A 21,669-nucleotide genomic window follows, 5' to 3' on the forward strand; every position below is an offset into this window, starting at 1 on the left:
TGTGGCAAAAGGGAAAAGAAATCTCAGCGCTTTACCCAGGATCCTCGAGATTCCCTGTAAGTACAAAATTGGAAGCAGTTTGGGGCAGGAAATCATGTTCAGGACGTGGAGCGGGCGCCCTCGTGTGGCTATTTGGGGACATGACACCCGTCGCCTTTTTCAGGGGAAAGGGAAGCAAAGGGAGAAAAACTCCCCGGGGTCTCTGCAGCCTTACACACAGGTGGCAGGGTCCCCTCCATACTTGGGTCCCCCTGAGCTTCCTGGGATTATCTTCTCCTCTGTGTTGGCTTTATCAAGGTTGCCAAAAAGGCTTAATTATTTACTTTTCAGTGCTGGGATTGAATGCGGGGGCTGACACTATGAGGCATAATCTCAGCCCCTCAACCCGTTTTATTAGGCTGCACCTGCTGGTGCTCAGGCATCATTCCTGGTGACGCTCTGGGACCATACGGGATGCTGGGGATCGAACCTGAGTCAGTGGTGAGTAAGGCAAGTGTCTTGCCTGCTGTACTATAGTCTGTTTGGGGAGCAATGCCCAGGGATGCTCAGGGGTTATTCCTGGCTCTTGCTCAGGAGTCACTCCTGCTGGTGCTCCGGGGACCATATGGGATGCTGGGGATCAATGTGCAAAGCAATAGCCCTGCCCTCTGTAACACATTTCACTGTCACTGTCACCCCGTTGTTCATCGATTTACTCGAGGGGGCACCAGTAACGTCTCCATGGTGAGATTTGTTACTGTTTTGGGCACATCGAATACGCCACGGGGAGCTTGCCTGGCTCTGCCGTGCGAGCGGGATACTCTCGGAAGCTTGCCAGACTCTCCGAGAGAGACGGAGGAATCGAACCCGGGTCTGCTGCGTGCAAGGCAAACACCCTACCCACTGTGCTGACTTAACATTGTCTGTAACACATTAAAAAAAAACCTCTCATGGTGTGAGGCCACAGGTTTGCATGTAAAAGTCCGGGCCCCCTGAGCACCACCACGTGTGGCAAAAAGGAAAAAAAAATCAGCAGCGCTCTTTGCCCCCAGGATCCTCCGAATTCCCAGTAATTACAAAATTAGGGGCTGGAGCGATAGCACAGCGGTAGGGCGTTCGCCTTTCACGCGGCCAATCCATGTTTGATTCCTCTGCCCCTCTCGGAGAGCCCAGCAAGCTACCCAGAGTATCTCGCCCGCACGGCAGAGCCTGGCAAGCTCCCTGTGCATATTGGATATGCCAAAAACAGTAACAACAAGTCTCTCAATGAGAGACGTTACTGGTGCCCGCTCGAACAAATCGATGACCAAGGGGATGACAGTGACAGTGACGAAATTAGAGCCAGCTTGGGGCGGAAAACCATGTTCAGGACATGGGGTGGGGCGCCCTCGTGTGGCCACTCATGGACATGACACACATTACCTTTTTCAAAGAAAAGGCAATTTGATGGAGGCCAAGTCCTGGCCCTCCCCGCCTAAATTTTTTGTTGTTGTTGCTGTTGTTTTGTTTGGTCACACACCCGTCGATGCACAGGGGTTCCTCCTGGCTCTGCACTCAGGAATCACTCCTGGCGGTGCCTGGGGGACCCTATGGGATGCCGGGAATCGAACCCGGGTTGGCCATGTGCAAAGCAGCACCCTAACCTCTCTACTATCCCTGCGGCCCTTAAAACACATATTTTTGTTGCTGGGTCACACCTGGCGATGCACAGGGGTTGCTCCTGGCTCATGCACTCTGGAATCACTCCTAGCTGTGCTCAGGGGACCATATGGGATGCTGGGAATCGAACCCGGGTCAGCTGCGTGCAAGGCAAAATCCCTACCGGCTGTGCTATTACTCCAACCCCAAAACACATTTTTTTTAGTTTAAAAAAGTTCTCATAGCTAGAGACCGAGGAGCTGGTTCCAAGGTTTCTGCATGCAAGAGTCCCGGGCACTATCATAATCCCCGCTGAGCAGCACCAAGTGTGAAGAAACAACAACAACAACAAAATCTGCAGTGCTCTTTGCCTCCAGGATCCTCGAGATTCCCTGTAAGTACAAAATTGGAGGCAGTTTGGGGCAGGAAATCATGTTCAGGACGTGGGGCGGGCGACCTCGTGTGGCCATTTGGGGACATGACACCCGTTGCCCTTTTCAGGGAAAGGGGAGGCAAAGGGAGGAAAAACTCCGGTGGGGGGGTCTCTGCAGCCTCAGTGGCCGCCGGCATCCGCACACACAGGTGGCAGCGTCCCCTCCATACCTGGGGTCCCCTGAGCTTCCTGGGATTATCATCCACTCTGTGTTGGCTTTATCGAGGTTGCCAAAAAGGCATTATTATTATTATTATTACTAATTATTGTAGTGCTGGGGATTGAATGCAGGCAGGGCTGACACAGTGAGGCATGTGCTGCACCACTTTGCCTCAACCTCAGCCCCTCAACCTGTTTTAATTTTCGTGTTTTTAGGCTGCACCTAGCGATGGTGAGGAATCACGCCTGGCAATGCTCTGTGGGATGCCAGAGATGGAACCAGCTCGGCACATGCAATGCAAGCGCCTGACCCTCTGTACTCTCTCTCTTTGTTTTTTTTTTTTTACTCTCTCTCTTTCTGGCCCCTTGAAACGTTAAAAAAAAATCCCATAACAATAAAAATTGGTATTCATATTGGTATTCATATGCCAAAACCAGTAACAATGCTGGGTCTCATTCCCCTGACCCTGAAAGAGCCTCCAATGCGGCACCGTTGGGAAGGACGAGTAGAGAGGCTGCTAAAATCTCAGGGCTAGGACGAAGAGAGACGTTACTGAGACCGCTCGAGAAATTCGACGATCAACGAGATTATGATGATGATGATGATGAACAATTAAAAAAAAAGTTCTCAGCGCTCTTTGCCCCCCCCACCCCCACCCCCGCCCCCTCGGATCCTCCGGATTCCCTGTAACTACAAAATTAGAGCCAGTTTGGGCAGGAAATCATGCTCAGGACGTGGGGCAGGGCGCCCTCGTGTGGCCAGGCGGGGACATGACACTCATTGCCTTTTTCAGGCAAAACGGAGACAAAATCCAGGAAACTTCAGCTCCGCGTGCTGTTGGTTTTGTGCCACTCGTGGTGCTCAGGGATCAATACTGGTGGGACTCAAGGGGCCATCCCGGGTGCTGGGGATCAAAACCGGGTCATCTGCAGGGTAAGTGCCCTAACCACTGCACTATCTCCACAGCTGCCCTCTGCCCTCAGTCCCCCAACCTCTTCTTCCCTGCAGGAACTGGGCCGGTACATGCTGGGCAGCATCTGTGTGGCCGGGGGATGGGTGGCCCTGGCCTGGCCAGGTCCCCTCTGCTTGGAAATAGGGATTGAGGTGGTCCCGCCACATGTGCCATAGGGTGCCGCTAGGGCTGGCACTGGGCCACCGCGTGCAGCCCCCGGTGACAAAGGGCAGCAGAGACACCTCCAACTGGACTAAGCACGTGAGCGCGGAGATGGGGGGCCACGTCTGGGGACCCTCAGGCAAGCCCCACACACCAGGAAGGACAAGCACTGAGGAGTGAAGGGGGTCGGCCTGGGCTAGAGGTAGAGTTATACAAGGTGGAGGTGAGAGAGATGACTGGAGGGGAGGGGCAGAGCTGGAGGGGAGGGGACTGAACTAGAGGCGAAAGACTGAGCCACAGGTGAGGGGAAGGAGGTGGAGGTGAAGGGGCTGAGCTGGAGGTGAGGAACGAGGTGGAGGTAAAGGAACAGGGTGGGAGTGAGGTGGACTGGAGGGGGCTGAGGTGGAGGTATGGAGACTGAGGTGGAGGTGAGGGGACTCACGTGGAGGTGAGGAGACACGTGAAGGTGAAGGGAACTAAGTGGAATTGACTGAAGGTGAGGGGCTGAGGTGGAGATAAGGGTTGAAGTGGAGGTGAGGGGCTGAGGTGGAAGTGAGGGCTAAGGTGGAGGTGAGGGGCTGAGGTGGAAGTGAGGCACTGAGGTGGAGGTGAGGGGACTCACGTGGAAGTGAGGAGACACGTGATGGTGAAGGGGACTAAGTGGAATTGCCTGAAGGTGAGGGGCTGAGGTGGAGGTGAGGGCTAAGGTGGAAGTGAGGCACTGAGGTGGTGGTGAGGGGACTCATGTGGAGGTGAGGAGACATGTGAAGGTGAAGGGGACTAAGTGGAATTGCCTGAAGGTGAGGGGCTGAGGTGGAGGTGAGGCGCTGAGGTGGTGGTGAGGAGGCTGAACTGGAAGTGGGAGGCAAAGGTGAGGGGAATGAGGTGGAGGGGCCTTGAGATCAGGATCTACACGTAATCTCAGAGGACTGAGGTAGAGACCTAGGCAGGAGGGGCTGTGGTGGAGGTGAGGCACTTAGGTGGAGATAATGGGCTGAGGTGGAGGGGGGCTGAGGTAGAGGTGATGGTTGAGAGGTGAGGGACTAACTGGAGGTGAAGAGTTGGAGGTGAGGGGCTGAGTCGGTAATCAGGTGCTGAGTTGGAGGTGAGGGGGCTGAGGTGGAGGTGAGGGGAAGGAGGTGGAGGTGAGGGGGCTGAGGTGGAGGTGAAGGGAAGGAGGTGAAGGGAAGGAGGTGGAGGTGAGGGGCGGAGGTGGAGGTGTGGGGGCTGAGGGGGGCTGGGGTGTGGAGCGACAGCAGCTCTCTGTACTGCGCATGTGTCTTCAGCCCTGGGCTGGGCCGCGGGGCAGTGCCAAGGGAGCGGGTCATGAGAGGTTTCTGCAAGCAGGTGTCAGTGGTGACCCTGGCCAGGGCTGGGCTGGTCACTCTGCTGTGGCCTCGTGGCTCCTGGGATCGAGAAGTTTCCTGCTCCTCTGCGGGGAGACGCCTATCCCGCCAAGTCCTCGGCCGGGGCGGCTGCCGACTGAGCAGGGTCCCAGGGGCCCGTGGGCTCTACCACACAACACTCACGGGGGCGCTTGGGAGAAACGTCTCAAGTGTTTAATCAGCTAAGGCTTCTGAACAGGAACCTCACCAGCACCGGTAAGTTGGGTTCTAAAGGAAGGGACCGTTCAATCAGAAAACAAACAAAGGGAGTGTTGAAAACGGGTCTAACTAGCCCTCAAACCTCAAAGGGCAAGATTTTTTTTTTTTTTTTTTTTTGCTTTTTGGGTCACACCCAGCGATGCTCAGGGGTTACTCCTGGCTCTGCACTCAGGAACCAACCTGGCGGTGCTCAGGGGACCCTATGGGGTGCTGGGAACCGAACCTGGGTTGGCTGCGTGCAAGGACAACGCCCTCCCCGCTGTGCTATGGCTCCCGCCCCAGGGCAAGATGTTCTTGAAAAACAAAAAAATACACCACTCAGGTTTCAAAGTGGATCAAGATGCTGGCACGGGGGTTAAGGCACTCGTCCCTGACGCAGCCAGGCCGGGTTCAATCCCCGCATGGGGGAGCAGCCCCCCGGCAAATAAATAAGGACAAGTGGATGAATTTCATCCCACTCAGTGCTGAGACCTCAGCCTAGAGACTGACCTCAGACGCTGCCCACGCCGCCCCCAACACTGCACAGGTGACAAGACGGCGGGGCGGGCGCTCGCCTCGCAATCAATAATGCTGATTCGGGCTCGATCCCCGGCATCCCACACCCCCTACGCCCCGCCCCCACAAAACGCCGGGCTCAGGCGCATTTTGGGGGTCCAGAAGAATGCCACGCTGCAGAGAGCATAAAGGGGGGGGGAGGCTGCAGGCGGGGGCTCCGCGCATGGCCCACGGCCGCGCCTCTGCGCGTGCTGGAATCGGCTCGGAGGGGCCGGACCAACAGGGCCGGGCTGGCACCGGGACACAGGCGCGCGGCGGGGGTCCCCGGCTCAGTCGGCCTTGGCCCGCGGCAGTGGCAGCGGCGGCGGCGGCGGCAGCAGCTGGTAGTGCGCGATGATCTGCACGACGATGGTGCAGTTGACGAGCAGGAAGAAGAGGCCGGCCAGCCAGACGAGCAGGAAGGTGTTCTGGCCCTGGAACTCCAGTAGGTAGGCGGGCGCCAGCCACAGCGCCTGGCCCAGGAACCAGAGGAGCAGCAGGGCGGCGGCGCGCGCCCGGCCCAGGCGCAGCCCGGGCGCCACGAGCGGCAGCAGGCTCAGGTACCACAGGAAGTACTGCGACGTGCACACCTTGTTGAAGCTCACGAACACGGCCGTGTGCAGGAAGCAGCAGAAGGCCGGGTCGCGGTGGAAGGCGGCGGCCAGCGCGGCCAGCAGCACGAGCTGCGGCAGGAAGGCGGCCAGGCCGAGCGCGCGGCCCCAGGGGCTCTCGGCCGTCAGGTAGAGCAGGTAGAAGTAGGGCGAGAAGTTGTGGCGCGTGTCGCGGCGCGTGAGGTGGTACAGGTAGGCGTGCCGCACGAAGTCCGAGCCATAGCGCGCGTAGCACGCCAGGCCCAGGCCCAGGAAGGTGAGCGCCGCCACGCCCAGGAAGCGCAGCACGTCGGGACCCGCCAGGCGCCGCAGCTCGGCGCGGAGGCGCGCGAGGCCGGCGCAGGGCGGGCCGGGCGCGCGCGGGGGGCGCAGGTACAGCGCCAGGGGCAGCAGGTGGGTGACCGGGTAGAGCTTGAGGTGCACGGCCAGCCCGTAGGCGGCGGCGGCGCCGGCCACGCGGCCCCCCGCCAGCAGATCGAGCGCGGCCAGCACCAGGCAGGCCACGAGCGCGTCGGCGTTGCCGCGGCTGGACACGGCCAGGGGCAGCGGGTTGAAGAGCCACAGGCCGGCGTAGGCGCAGGCGGCGGGCGCGCGCACGCCGCGCCGGCGCAGCAGGCGGAGCAGAAGCAGCGCGGCCAGCAGGTCGGCGGCGGCGAAGAGCAGCTTGCCGAAGAGCGTGCCCAGCCGCTCGCCGGGCACCAGCAGCCAGCCGAGCAGCGGCGAGTAGCGGAAGGTGGCGCGCGCGTAGGGCGAGCGGCCGGCGGCCAGCAGGCGCGCGGCGTCCGACAGCACGGCGTAGTCCACGTCGGTGTAGCGCACGCGCAGCGCGCGGTCCTGCAGCTCGCCGTAGAGCACCAGCGCCACGCGCGCCGCCGCCGCCAGCGCGAAGGTGCCGGCCGGCCGCAGGCGCAGCGGCGCCCAGTCCCCGCCGGGGCCCATGCCGGCCGCTCACCGCCCGCCGCCTGCCGGGCCGCTGCTAGTCCGCCGCTTCCGGCGCGCCGCTGACGTCGCGCCCGCGCCGGAAGCCGGCCCGTGCGGGCGGGCTCCGGATTGGCCGCGGGGTGCCTCGCCCCTCCCCGTGGGCGGGATCTCCGGTCGTGAGCGGGGCTTCCGTTCCCCGAGGGTTACCGGCCCTGGCACACCGCTGCACCGTGAACGGCAGCTGCTGCCGTCCCGAAGCGGACCCCGAGCATGGGCCCGGGGGCTACCCTGCGTCTCAGGGTTGGAACCGGGCGTGTTCCAGACTCCCAGCACGGGCCGGGCACTGACCCCCGTTTCTGGCTGCAGAGGGGAACCGGAGACGGGCCCCGGCTGGGGGGGCACGAGCTGCTTCCCAGCACGCGTGCAACCGCGAAAGTGCGTGCCAGTGTGTGTGCAAGCATGCAGGTGCCAGTGAGACGGGCTCGAGGCCGGGGGCACGAGCTGCTTCCCAGCAGGCGTGCAACTGCGAAAGTGCGTGCCAGTGTGTGTGCAAGCATGCGTGTGCGAAAGTGCGTGCAAACATGCAGGTGCCAGTGAGACGGGCCCGCGGTCAGGGGCAAGGGGCACGAACTACTTCCCAGCAGGCATGCATTGCAAAAGTGCATGCAAGTGCGTGTAAGTGTGTGCAAGCGTGCGTGTGCAGATGCCAGTGAGATGGGCCGGCAGCTGGGGCGGGCCACCGCCCCTGGGTTCCAGGTCTGAGCTGTGCGTCCCCCAGGAGCCCCAAGTCTCCCGGACCTGGGCTTGGGATGGGCTGGGGCAGGGTGCGGCAGACCCCGGGAAGGGGGTGTGGGAGCAGAGGGAGGCAGATGGAGACTCCCCAGGATCACCAACGGGGGCCCCGGAGCGGGCTGGTTCATCCTTCAGAAGCCGGCAAAGAGCAGAATCATGTTTTATTTAGTAGCTCGTTCTGAACAGACAGTTAACATCCAATAAACCAAAGCCTCCCCGGAGTCTCCTTTCTTCCACGCGCGGGCCGGGTTTAGTGTGTAACGCAGTAAGGGGGAAGCGCTCCTAGATGCCTCTGCTGGCGTCGGGTTAGCACTGCCGAGCCCGTGAGGGAGCTGTTACCTGCAGGCAGACCAAGGAACTAGCAGCGGGTGGTCGCCCTGGTCCTAGGGGGGTGGCCCTGGCCGCTACTGAGCCACCCGGTGAAGCACAGGCTTCGGAGGGCACAGGGGCTGCGACCTCGCACTTGCTCTGCGCCCTGGGCCCTGGGCCTCTGCCTTGGAGCATCTCGGGCCCAGCAGCTCGGGTTCTGGGCTCGGATTCTGCCACCTCCGGGCCTCCCCTGGGAGCTGATGTCGCAGGCCCCCGCCCAGCGGGAGGAGGGGAAAACCGTGAACTTGGAAGAAGGAAGCAGAAGGCACTTTTATTTCCCAAGGAAGTGTGGACCTGGTGGGACTTGGAGCCGCCAGCCCCAGGGCGCTGCAGACTGGAAGCCTGTCTCAGAGGCGCCACCCTCACCCCACAGACACAGCACCCTCCCTCCCACGCGCCCCCCCGCCCACCGCTGAGCAGGGTCTGTGCTCTCAGCAGCTGCAGCGTCCCGTCTCTACACACAGATGAAGTTTCTCCTCAAAGGGGCCGCCGGCTCTCCCCTCCCGTGCACGACTACAGCCCTCAGCTCCCCAATGCCGCTGCTTCTCGGGCCTGACGGCAGGGCTGGGGGCTGGGGACGGAGGCCCCCGGGAGAAGAGGCCAAGTGCATCCCAGAACTGGGGCATAAAGTGCAACTTAAGGCAGAGTTTGCGGTGTGGAGGGGACAGGCCAAAGGGTGAGAGGACATTGTCTAGTCTGGGGGGGGGCGGTGGGACCTCAGGACTCACCAGGAAGTTGGGGGCACCTGCACCTCTCCTCGCACATACTTGCACCCATACGCTGGCATATGCACTTGCACACACGCACGCACTCGCACCCATGCACAAACACATGCATATGCACTTGCACACACGCACACATTCGCACAGTTGCACTCTCACTTGCATGCATGCGCCTTCACATGCCTGCAGAGGCATGCATCGCTTGCACAAACGCGCACGCGCCCGCCCTCCCTGGGGAAGAGCTGGGGGGTCGGGGTTGAGGACGTTGGGGGCCCGGAACTGGCTCTGCTTCTGTGCGGGTCTGGTCCAGTCTCCTGGGGTCTGGGGGGCAGGGAGCTGCTGGGGGAAGGGGAGGGGCGGGTCCTTCTCAGCACGGGGAGCTGAGGGGACGCACCAGTGCAGTCACCTTGGGGGCCGTGGCACCCCCCCCTCCCCGACACTGCACACCAGCCCAGGTGGGACTCAGAACCAGGGTGACAGCCCTGAGACCGGCACACCTGCTCCACGCAGGCCCTCATGGGGCCCAGCCCAGCTGCACCTGCGCCACACGGCCCCCACCGCCCAGGGAGCCCCAGATGGGTCCGGCAGACTCGGGTGCCCGAGCACAGCCATGCAGGGGCAGAGCCAGCCGACTCGATGCCTTTCCCGGGCAGGCCGGGAGAGCACTTGTCTGGGATGACAAGGCCGAGTCCCCCGCACCCCTCTGCATCCCGACATGGCTGCACCTCTCGGGGACACGGGGAGGGGCACAAGAATGGTGGCATCTGTGGTCACTCCCGGCTTAGCCCGGACCTTCCAAAGCCGCCGGGAATCGGAGTAAATTCCCTGTGGCCACTGCTGGTGTGCTGCCGCCTCCTGGGGACGGGCCAGCAGGAGTCCGGGCTTCCCCCCTCCCTCCACGGAGCTGGCGCAGGGCTGGGGGGAGAGGGGCGGAGGGGCTGTGTGACTGGGGGACACACTTGGGGTCTGGAGTGACCATCGGCGCTGGCCCCTGGCACTGCTATCCCATTTCCCAGGGGCAGGGCCCTTGTGGGGAACAGCTCCGTCCTCTTCCTGGGTGCCCAGAGCCCCCTCGGCCGGGGAGCCCGCACGGGGGTGCAGTCCCGTCTCCCTGGGGCAAGGCTCCGAGGGGGGGGGGGAGAGGGAGAGGGTCTGGCCTTCGGGAACCTGCTGGCTGGGCAGGTGGGCGTGTCCACCCAGCTGCGCGGCCTCCGGGGTCAGCCTCCCACCCTGGCTCTAGCCGCCTCTCCGCCCCCGCACCCCGGCTGGTGGGCAGGGAGGGCACAGGGTCGGGGCGGGGGGGGGGTGTATGGGGCGGGGGCGCGGGCGGGCAGCTCTGGCCACGGGCAGCGGAGGTGGGCGGCGCCCCCCGCCCCGTCAGACGTTGCTGATGCGCACGCTCAGGGCGCCGCCCTCCTTCTCCGCCTGCTCCCGCAACGACTCCTCCAGCTTCAGCTTCTCGGGGTCCCCGCAGCGGCCGGCACCCGCGCTGCTGTCGCGCAGGCCGGCGGGCGGCGCCACCTTCACCACCTGGTCGAAGAGGCTGAAGTCGGCCACGTACTTGCCGCTGGCCGACAGAGAGATGGCGGGCGTGAACTCGTAGCCCCACAGGATCTCCTCGGGCAGGTAGGACGTGCGCACCTGGCACGTGGCGCTCGTCGACTCCACCGTGCCGCTGAGGATGAGCACCAGCTCGAAGTCGCCCTCGCCGCTGCGCAGCGGCAGGTCCTTGAGCGGGCTGGCCTCGTCCACCACGTGGTAGAAGGTCAGGGGCAGGATGAGGAAGGGGCTGTCGGAGGCCGTGTCCACCTGGAAGGCCACGTTGACCTGGTTGAGGCGGATGCTCTCGCCCTCCTTGGTCTGGTGCGTCTGCAGCAGCTTGCCCGTCACCTGGCAGCCGATGAGGAGGCTCTTGCGCATGTTGGCCACGCGGATCATGAGGCACGGCTTGCCGTCGTGCGCCGCCACCACGGCGTGCTGGCTGAAGCGGATGGTCTCCGCGCGCTTCTTGGGCCGCGCGATCTTGGCCAGGAAGGTGCCCGTGATGAAGATCTCCAGGATGGTGGTGAGCACCAGCTGCACGATGAGCAGCGCAATGGCCAGCGGGCACTCCTCGCTGATGTAGCGGAAGCCGTAGCCGATGGTGGTCTGCGACTCGAGCGAGAAGAGGAAGGCGCCCGTGAGCGTGTGCACCTGCACCACGCACGGCGTGTGGTTGGCCGGCGGGCCCAGCTCCAGCAGGTCCCCGTGCGCCACGGCCACCAGGTACCACACCACGCCGAAGAGGAACCAGGTGCCCGCGAAGGTGGCGGAGAAGAGCAGCAGCTTGTAGCGCCACTGCATGTCGATGAAGGTGGTCCACAGGTCCTTGAGGTAGAGGAAGCGCTTGTCGGCGATGTGCTCCATGCGCACGTTGCTGCGGCCGTCCTTGGTCAGCACGCGGCGCCGCCGCAGCCCCGGGCCCACCAGCGGGCGGCTCTCCGTCTGCGTCGTCTGGCTATAGTACACCTTGGCCACCGAGGCCATCTGCGGGGCGAGAGGGACCAGCCTGGAGGCGACCGGGAGACCCGCCCCCGCCCCTGCGCGCCCGGGGCCCCGCCCCATGCGGGGGCCACAGCTGCGGTTGGGGGCGGGGCAAAGGGCTGGTCCCTGCCCACCCCGTCCTGTGCCCAGGTCGGAGCTCACGCAGAGGAGGGCTCCGCCCCCTCCCTGGGTACACCCCCCTCCCCCGCCCGCCCCCGCTCAGGTGCCTGCGCCAGCTGGGGGAGCCTGGCAGGTGGGCGGTGCCGGGAGGTGGGATGCAGGGTGGGGGCGGTGAGAGGACCCAAGCACTGCGCTGGAGGGAACCTGGGGACCGGGGGTGTCAGGGCCAGGGGGTCAGGGATGCTGCCGGTGCTGCAGGGGGAATCTCCCCCATCCTCTCGGCACCCAGCACCCCAGCCCCGAGCAGCCGGCACTCTCCCCGCAGAGAAAGAATCTCAGTCGTTTGGGGGCCAGAGCCAAAGCACAGCGGGGAGGGCGCTTGCCCTGCACCGAGCCGACCCCCCCACCTTCCATCCCCGACGGTGCCCCCGAGCCCCACCAGGAGGGATCCCTGAGCGCAGAGCAGAGCCAGGAGTGAGCCCTGAGCCCTGCTGGGCGTGGGCCAAATACCAAACAAGTCTAAAAAGTAAAATAAAACTTAAGAATTTCATTCAGGAGGGGCTGGAGCGATAGCACAGCGGGGAGGGCGTTTGCCTTGCACGCGGCCGACCCGGGTTCGATTCGCAGCATCCTATAGGGTCCCTTGAGCACCGCCAGGAGTAATTCCTGAGTGCAGAACCAGGAGTAACCCCTGTGCATCGCTGGGTGGGACCCAAAAAGCAAACAAAAAATTAAAAAAAAAAAGAATTTCATTCAGGAGGAACCGAAGCGATAGCACAGCGGGGAGGGCGTTTGCCTTGCACGTGGCTGACCCCGGTTCAATCCCCGGCACCCCCTAGGGTCCCCCAGGCACCGCCAGGAGTAATTCCTGAGTGCAGAGCTAGAAGTAACCTTTGAGCATTGGTGGGTGTTACTCAAAAAGAAAAAAAAATTTCACTCAGAGACTGGAGCAATAGTCCAGCGGGGAGGGCGTTTGTCTTGCACGCGGCTGACCAGGGTTTGATTCCCAGCATCCCATAGGGTCCCCTGAGCACTGCCAGGAGGAACCCCTGGGCATCTCCGGGTGTGACCCAAAAAGAGAAAAAAAAGAATTTCATTCATTTGAAGCCCTGGGTTTGACAGCAAAGTCAAGGACGGAGCAGTGTGCCGGGATGGCGACGGTCTGGTCCTTCGGGGAGATCCAGGAGGCCCGTCCCCTCGCGGTTCCCAGAGGCCCGGACTTGCAAGCGGGCACCAGGCTGGAGGCGCCACTGGCTAAGGGTTCCAGAAAGCTCAGGGATGACGGGGTCGCTCCGGGCATCTTGGAAGCCAGGGGACCGGACACCTCCCATCTGGCCCTGGGCAGCCACGGAAGGCCCGTGATCACCCTGAGCGCGCGCAGACGCTCACAAAAACAAGCACAGGGGCTGGAGCAATAGCACAGCGGGGAGGGCGCTTGCCTTGCACGCGGCCAACCCGGGTTCGATTCCCAGCATCCCATATGGTCCCCTGAGCACCGCCAGGGGTAACTCCTGAGTGCAGAGCCAGGAGTAACCCCTGTGCATTGCCGGGTATGACCCAAAAAAATAAAAAAACCATGCACTGACACGCGTGCTGCCCCGGGTCGTGGTCAAGGTGACCCCCACACCTCCACTTTCCTCCCTCGAACTCCAGCCCAGACATGGAAGCCACCATGTGAGGCTACAGGGGACAGGGGACAGAGGGAGACAGGGCCCCATGGGGTCTGGGCAGGGCTGTGGCTCGGACCCCAAACCCGAGACACGCAGCCCCCAGAGGCGGAGCTCTCTGCCCGGGAACTAAAGGAAAGCCAAAGCGTCGCCAACGGGGGTCCGGGTCAGGGGTCCCACTAGCCTCTGCTCACGGGCGGCTGTGCGGACGTGGGTGGGGCAGGGGCTCCCTGGGGAGGTGTTGGCCCCAGGACAGGCCTTTGTACCTGCGCTCTGAGGTCCGGCCGAACGGGCCGGACCAACGAGTTCAAAGCGCCGGCAGAGATGGCAGACCGATAGGGGAGGGTGGAGGCCCTCGGTCCTCCCCAGCCCCGAGGGGTGTCCTGTCTCACCACGAGCGCCCCTCAGCAGGTCCCCAAGCTGGACCTGCATTCTCACGGCCTCCCGGGGCCCGGCTTCTGTCCCCAGGCCAGGACACGGCAGACCCCGGGGAGGGCGCAGGGCCGGGGTGGGGGCTGGCCCCAGGCCCAGCTCTAGGCCCCCCATCCCCCCCGCACCGAGTGTCCCTCTCGCCCCTCGCCCCCACCCTGCGAGGCTGGCGGCGGCGTGGACAGCTCCCGCCGGCCGGGAGCCTGTGTCCACAGCACCCAAGCAGGGCCAGGGACAGCAGGGGACTTGCAGGCAGGGCCAGGGCGGCCCCGGGGCCCTCCGAGGAGTCTCTCCTCGAGTCAGACCGAACACAGGTTCCGGAGGTGCCAGGCTGGGAAGCGTCAGGGACACGCGGGACACGGGCGCTGGGTGCAGGGGACAGACCGGGGGGGCCTCCGAGACGGGCTGGGGTGGGCCACGCACCGGGGCTCCGAGCTGGCGCTCCAGGGCGAGCGTGAGTCGTCACCCGGTGCTGGGACCGAGCAAGCCGCTCCCTGGGGCCGGTCAGGTGCCCCCGGCTGCCCGTCCACTGCACCCCGCCGTGCCGCACCCCCCCGCCCAGGAAGGCGCCGCGGGAGGCAGCTGCCAGGGACGACAGAGGCATTTCTGGGCATCCGTTGGTGCAGGCGCTGGGCAAGGAGGCAGATCCCACCCCAAAGTGACTGGCCAGGCACGCATGGACCCTGCCCAGCGCGGCTACCCCCTCCCCCCTCGCCCCTCCCTCAGTCCTCCCCAGCACCCACACACACACACACACACACACACACACACACACACACACACACACACACACACACACACACACACACCCCGCACACCAGGCCCGGGGAAGAATGGGCTTTTCTTCCCTGGGTCCACGTCTGGAAAGTTCTAGTCGGCTCTGGAGAAAGGGTGGCGTCTCCTGGGGGGCCTGCAGCCTGGGCCTGCACTCCTGACCCGCACTCTCGGCCGGCAGGGCGGCAGGAGCGGCCGAGCCAGCTGCTGGGGTGGCACTTGTGTGTGGCGGGGACCACTGCCTGCGGGGATGGGGCACCGGGCACGGGGAGCACAGCCTGGCCGGGCACATCCCTCTGGCCACCAGGGTGGCCACCTGCGTGGAGGCCAGCTGGGGGCAAGGGCTGCGGAGACCCCCTAGGGCCCCCGCCTGGATGCTGTATGGGGCCTCTCCAGGGGGCAAGACCACGGAGGAGCGAGGCGGGAAGGGAGGAGGGGACAGAGGTGGGGGGGAGAGAGGAGAGGGGGGCAAGGGGAAGGGAATGGAGGAGGGACGGAGTGGGGAGGTGGGAGGGGGGAGGGGAAGAGGGGGAGGAGGGAGAGTCCCAGGTCCTGGCAGAAAAGGGGCTTCCCTGCCGCTCTCTCCTCTCCTCAGTCTAGAGCACTCAGGGGTCCCCTGGGGACAGGCGACCACACTGCACCACCCACCTGGCCCCGAGAGCCCCCACCCACACGCACCTCCCCAGAGGCAAACGCTCCTTCCAGAGAGCACCTGTGGGCTCACTCTGCCCAGCCTGACTGCCAGAGAGTGGGGCAGCTGCACTGCAGGGGAGCAGCACCCCAGGGGGAGCACTGCGCCAGGGGGAGCACCACTCCAGGGGGAGTATCACTGAAGGGGGAGCACCAATGCAGGCGGAGTATCACTTCAGAGGGAGCATCTCTGTGGGGAAGCAGCACCACAGGGGGAGCAGCATTACAGGGGAACAGCACTGCAAGGGGAGTATCACTACAGGCAGAGTATCACTGTGGAGGGAGCAGCACTGCAGGGGGAGTATCTCTGCAGGGGGACTATCACTGTGCAGGGGGAGTATCTCTGCAGGGGGAGTATCACTACAGGGGAGCAGCACTGCAGGGGGAGTATCTACAGGGGGAGTATCACTGCAGGAGGAGTATCACTGCAGGGGGAGCATCTCTGCAGGGGAGCAGTAATGCTGTATGGGAGGCAGGGGCAGGGGCTGTGGGGGAGAGGCAGAGCCACTGACCGCAGGGCCAGTGATCGTGCTGCCAGTAACACTGACACGGGAGCCCTGACCAGGGTCCCTGGCGCGTGCAAGGGGTGCAGCCTGCAGCCCCTCCACGGCCCGCCCCTCCTCTTCCCACCACCCACTTCTTGGCCCCATTTCCAGCCCGTCTGGGCGCCCGTCACCCCCACCTGGTCACGGAGGCCGTGCTGCCCGCGGTCCCGCCCCTCCTCCCCGCCCGTGCGCCCGTCCGTGGCGCCGGGGTTAACGTGTAACAGGTGTAACGGTCAGCGTCTGGGCAGCTGACGTTCCCCGCCCCAGGGCCACACCGTGGAGGTCGTGACAAGCACAAACTTGTTCCAACCTGTGTCAAAGCAGCAGGGGGCAGCGGGGGCAGGGGTGGGGCCTGGCACAGGGGGCTGGGGGCCGGTGGCGGTGGGGGGGTGTCCCCGCACACAGAAGCCGCGGGGAGGGGGTGGGAGCATGGACAGTGCATGGCCGGCAGCGGGGGCCCGTGTCCCTCTGCGTCCAAAGCCGGCAGGCCTGGCCCGGGGCCTCGCGCACCCCCTCAGCCACCCCTCCAGTGCCCGCCCGCCGGGGTCGGGGGTCGCCTCCTGCCCACCACCCCCCTGGCCTGGGCCTGCTCCCCCCACTCCAACCCTCGGCTCCGGCTCCGGGGCGGCGGGGGTGGGGTGGCTCTGAAAGCAGGTGACTGTTTGGGGGAACGCGGGGACAGAGCCCCTTTGTACCCGCCCAGGAGCCGCCTCAATGGAGCTGGCGGGCACAAAGGGGCTTTGACAATGGGTGGACATTAGTATGCAAGGCCGCTCACAGCCCAGGGTGGGAGCCGGGGGGCTGCCCAGGGAGGGGGGCAGCGGGTCGGGCAGGAGGTCTGGTGTGGAGGCGCCCGTGGGGGCACCGGGGGAGGGGGAGAGAGACGAGCCCAGGGTCCTGGGGCCGGCGGCCTTCTGAGCAGAAAGAGCCACAGCACACGGGGACAGGCAGGTGCACCCGAGAGGCGGCCGCAGTCCCGTCCATCTGGGGGACTGGCCACAGGCAGACCCTCGGCCCCACCTCTGCTGCCAGCTGCGGCGGGCCCTGGGGCTTTTGCGTCGCTGCCAGCCGGTGCCACCAGGCTGGACTCGGGCTCTCGGGAGCCGCCCGCTGGGCCCAGGGCTGTGCAAGCACCTTCTCTGGAGCCCACTGCACCCTCCTTAGCTGGGCCCTTCCTGGGGGGAAGCACATGGGCACCAAAGCCCATTGGCACAGAAGGAGACCGAGCTGCCATGCGGCACTCCTGAGTCCCAGCCCTGGGGGGGGGCGTGGTGCCAACACAGCGGGGGGTCCAGGGGCCCTGCGCTCAGTGGCCACGGGCAGAGGGACAAACCATGACCACAGCCACGGCACATGGGTCCGCTGTGACACCAGCCACGGCAGACAGTCCGCTCTGACCACAGCCACGGCAGACGGGTCCGCTCTGACCACAGCCACGGCAGACGGGTCCGCTCTGACCCCAGCCACGGCAGACGGGTCCGCTCTGACCCCAGCCACGGCAGACAGGTCCGCTGTGACCACAGCCACGGCAGACGGGTCTGCTCTGACCACAGCCATGGCAGACGGGTCCGCTGTGACACCAGCCACGGCAGACGGGTCCACTGCAGCCACTCCCCCAGCTGCAGGCAGACACGCCCATCGTGGGCAGAGGGGTCCATGGCAGCTACTCCCACGGCCACGGCCCAGGGGGCCACCTGCATGCTCCAGCACAGGGAGCCTCGTAGCACAGGCTCCAAGAGGGGAGCGAGTGTCAGAGGCACGGCTCTTCTCTGGAGTCTCACGTTCCCTCAGGGACACGGTATGTGGGGCTGCCACCGAGTCCTCCCTCGGCCAGGGTCACACGGCCTGACACCACTCCCAGGACAAAGCGATGGGGCCGCCCACGGATGTCACCGCTCCCGGGGCCTCTGTAACATGGAGTGGACAGAGCCCTGAGGCCAGCAAGGGGCCCCACAGGTGGTCGTGGGGGGCGAGGGCGTCCCCGTCACCTCCACACAGTGTCAGGCAGTCACAGTCACACATGGGGACAAGAACGGACCAGACAATGAGGCACCTGGAAAGGGGTGGTGATCTGGCGGGGGCTCTGGGAGGCCCCCAGCAGGCTGGAGATGAGCTGCGTGTGCATGGGTGCGGGGAGACCTCCAGGAGCGCAGGGCTGGACAGGGACAAGGCACCGGGAGCTGTCCAGCCCCGGGACACGCAGGACTGAGAGGGGACAAGGAAAGAGTCAGGGGTCGGGGGGTCAGCGATGGGGAGGCTGAGGGGTCTCCGGCTTATGGGAGAGTCAGGGAACCCAGAACCATGCTGGCTGGCGGGGGGCTGGAGGTGGGTGGGGGTCACAGATGTGACGGGGGTCATGGACATGGCTGGGGAGGGGCGAGAGGGGGTCAGCAGGGGCCAGGGTTGCAGACTCAGCTGGAGCCAGAGGGGTCCCTTGCGGGGAAGCTGGAGACCGATTCTCAGGGGACCCAGCAGACCGAGCATCAGCAAGGTGCCTGTGGCCAGAGGTCTGAGCTGGGCAGTCGTGGGCCTGGGGCAGCTGCTTGGTCACCCCTGGCACCCCTCATCCCGGCCAGTGGCTGACCCGGTGATGAGCCATGATCTGGCACCAAGGGCTAAGCCGGGGTTTCGCAGGCGGGGCCCCCCAATTCCATCCTGGCCACCACACATCCTCCCAGCACAGACTGGGGCGACCCTTGAGCATGGCCTGCAATGACCCCAGGACCTCCTGGAGTGAGCCCTGAGCCCGGGTAGCCCTTAGCATGGCCTGGGTGGCCCCGACCAAAGGAAAGAGCAGCCTTCTGCGGGGGCTGGCCAGGTCAGGGCCCCCGACACGCACGTGTCCCTCCCCTTCTCACCCATCGCCCTCCTCTCTGCCGCCTCTGGCTACGGCCACGCTGCACGCAGTGGCCACACACCTGAGTGGTGCCTGGCCCGGAGGCAGCCTCGGGCCTGGTCTCCACATTCCAGAGCCGCCCCCACCCGCCCAGACACCCAGGGACGCTTTCCCACAATGCCGTTCTCTTTGCCCTTTCCAGGGTCGGTGGGGGAGGGGACGGAGGGGCCCCGACAGGCCCCACTGTCCCCCACGCGTGGGGGAGGCTGCAGGAGCCTGCTCTCTCCCACCCCTCGGGCTCCCCTGCACCCCGCCGCTTGGGATGGCCGGCCCAGCTGGACAGCACCCGACAGGCCAGGCCGGGGGAGAATCTAGGCCAGGGTGGTGGGTGTGGACGGTCTCCTTCCGCCCCAGATAATCGGGAAGGTCGAGGGGCCCGGCTGCCACCCGCGCAGACGCCCCGTGCTCCTGGCAAGCCTGGGGTGACCCTGGAGCCTGTCGGGGTTGCCAGGGGTAGCAAGAAGGGAGCCCAGACCCGGACCCCCACACAGACGTGGGCCCGTGTGTCCGTGGCACTGCAGGCCGGGGGGGCCTCATCCCTCCCCTGGGAGTGGGGGTCTGCACAGAGCCCCCCAGGGGAGCAGGTGCCATCCGATATCCGCTGGGCACACTGGCAGCCCGGGCTGGGGGGCTGGGAGATGGCTCGGGAAACAGCAGCGCCTTTGAGGCTCAGCTTGGCACAGGCTCTGGGAGGCCGGCCCGGCCCGGATCACCCCCGCCCGCCCGCGCCACCGCCACCGAAGCCGGGGGCAGGGAAGGCGGTTGGCAATGCCCGGACCATGCCTAGTGGCTCTGCACCCAGGGCGGCCCCAGTCCTGGCAGGAACCACTCTGCCTCCCGCCCTCATTTCCTCTCCCTGGAGACCCAACGGGGGGCCGGGATCCTTCCGCAGAGGCCCCAGACCCCCCCCCCGGCCTGGCCATGCCCACTGCAGGGGCATCGGGAACCCCTTGGAGTTCAGGGGGTGGGAGGCGAGTCAGGCCAAGGGTCAGGGAGCTGCTGAGTTATCCACTCCCATCCAGGTCCTCCCAAACCTCCCCACACCCGCTCCTGCACCCCTCTCCCCAGCCCTTCTGCCCCAACCCCCTTCCTGCACCCCTCTCCCCACCCCTTCTGCCCCACACCCCCTCCTGCACCCCTCTCCCCACCCCTTCTGCCCACACCCCCTCCTGCACCCCCAGACTAGTGGGGAGAAGCGCAGTCAGACACGGTGGGGCAGTAGGGCCCAGTCCGTGGCCCAGTCTGGCCCCCTCACCTTCCACGGGCCCCCCTGCCCACCGGGCTGGCATCCTCAGTCACCAGGTGGGCCCAGCTCCCACCCACGACCCTTGGCAAGAGCCCCCTCCAGAGCCACCCTCCCCGCGTCAACCCTGGCGTTGCTCGGCCGAGGAGGGGGTGGGGGGTGTTCTGGGCTCATGGGTGACCGTCGGGGGCTGGGGGGGCGGGGACGCGGGAGTGCCTCTGGGCGAAGACCCTCCTCGGGAAGGCCGGCAGCCCTGGCGGGCCCGGGGCCGGGTTTTACCTTGGGTCCGGGAGGGGTGGGCCCTGGGCGGGCAGCGGGTCGGAAGGGCAGACGGGGCGGGCAGGAGCGCGCAGCGGAGCGGAGCGCGGCGAGGCGGCGGGCCGGGGCTCTTAAGCGCCAAGTGGGATCAGATAAGGGCTGGGCCGGGGCCGGGGCCGGGGTCGGGCGGGCCGGGGGCAGAGCTGGGCCGGGCCGGGCCGCCCCCTCCCTTCGCAGTCGGAGCCAAACTCCGTGTGAATGGAGGGAGCGGCGGGCCCGGCGGGGGCGGAACGCGCTGTGGCCAATAGGCGCGCGGAGCGCCAAGCTCGGCACGCGGGATTGGCGGGCGCGGCGCGGGGGGCGGGGCCCGGAGCGCGGCAGGGGCGCTGCGGGCGCATCCCCCGGCCCAGACCCCGGGACACACACAGAGATGCGGAGCGGGACCCAGAGCGCCAGGCAGGACAAGACCCGGGCGGGCGGGCACAGACACGGAAGGGCTGACTCCGAGGAGGAAGGGGCGCCAGGGGTGCAGCCGGTGGGGGTCCCGGGGGGCGATGCTTTGGCTGCGATTGCCCTGGGAATCTGCGGGCCCGGCGGAGTGGTGGGAGGGACGCAGCAGGGGCGCTCGGCCTGCGACCCCTGCTCGCCTGTCCCTGACACCTGTGGAGTCATTATACAGACTTCCCGTCGGGGGCAGGTAAGCACAGAGCAGCCCATGCCCCGGGCACTGGGGAAGCGAGGGACCTCTGCTCCCCTCTTGCCCTCACCCCTAACCGTAACCACCCTGGCACGTCTGCAGAACGAAGCCAAGTATGGGTCAGCCTTGAGACCACATGCGTGCGCCTTTCAGAGGGGCACCAGGCTCAAGGTCAGGTTCCCCGGTGGTGGGGGTGACCAGGCAGAGGCGCAGGGACAAAGCAGCATTTCTAGGTCAGCCTGGAGGGGACGAGACGGCCCAGTGACCTCTCCTCCTCTGCCTGGCACCCCCAGACTTACGGCTGTGCCTCCTCCAGCACCAGCTCCCGCTGTGAGCTCGGCGGGGTGCCCCCTCCAGACACCCTGCCCCACTGCCCTCTCCGAGCCCCACCCCCCGTGCCAGTGGCCTCCAGGACACTTCCCGACTCACTGGACAGGCCCTGCGCTGAAGTCAGCATCTTGCCCTGAACCTCGTGACTTCCTCGCTTCCGATTCTCCTGGCCCGTCAGACCCAGAAGGGGGATCTTGGCGTTTCCGCCGCTCCGCCACGCGCCCCATCCCTGGCACGGGCTCCTGGCCCTCAGGGGTGTTCTGTTCCCCACCCGGTTCCTGCAGGAGCAGGGAGGCCCCAGGACCAGACAGCGCTGTCCAGGGCAGAGGGGCTCGGCCTGATCTCACCTTCCGGCAAACCCAGGGCCCTGACAAGGAGGGATGGGCGGGGCAGGGGTGACGAAGGGATGTTCCTCCATCGCTGCCACTGTACCCGCAGATGTCTGGCCCCACGATCTGCCTTCGGGTACCACAGCAGTGAGCAAGCAGGATGCTGGAGAGGCGGCAGGGGGAGTTAAGGTGCACACACAGCGAGTCCAGTCTCGTCGACTGAGTCCCACTGGGAGTGACCCCTGAGCACAGCCAGGTGTGAGACAAGGGAACCCCTGAAAAAATGAGTAA

General features: G+C 65.6%; 2 protein-coding genes across 2 annotated transcripts; both read right to left on the reverse strand.

The window, feature by feature from the left end:
• Nucleotides 1-4,869: 4,869 nt before the first annotated feature.
• On the reverse strand, nucleotides 4,870-7,054 carry PIGM (phosphatidylinositol glycan anchor biosynthesis class M). Its single transcript, XM_004613922.2, has one exon. The coding sequence runs from the start codon at nucleotides 7,010-7,012 to the stop codon at nucleotides 5,753-5,755; it is 1,260 nt and encodes a 419-aa protein (XP_004613979.1). The 5' UTR covers nucleotides 7,013-7,054; the 3' UTR covers nucleotides 4,870-5,752.
• Nucleotides 7,055-7,929: 875 nt separating this feature from the next.
• On the reverse strand, nucleotides 7,930-20,229 carry KCNJ10 (potassium inwardly rectifying channel subfamily J member 10). The gene is made up of 2 exons (XM_055121516.1): nucleotides 20,044-20,229; nucleotides 7,930-11,403 (listed from the first exon to the last, which is right to left on the reverse strand). The coding sequence occupies exon 2, from the start codon at nucleotides 11,401-11,403 to the stop codon at nucleotides 10,255-10,257; it is 1,149 nt and encodes a 382-aa protein (XP_054977491.1). The 5' UTR covers nucleotides 20,044-20,229; the 3' UTR covers nucleotides 7,930-10,254.
• Between the last annotated feature and the right edge of the window lie 1,440 nt (nucleotides 20,230-21,669).

Source organism: Sorex araneus, chromosome X (assembly GCF_027595985.1).
Source record: "Sorex araneus isolate mSorAra2 chromosome X, mSorAra2.pri, whole genome shotgun sequence".
Lineage (NCBI taxonomy): Eukaryota > Metazoa > Chordata > Mammalia > Eulipotyphla > Soricidae > Sorex > Sorex araneus.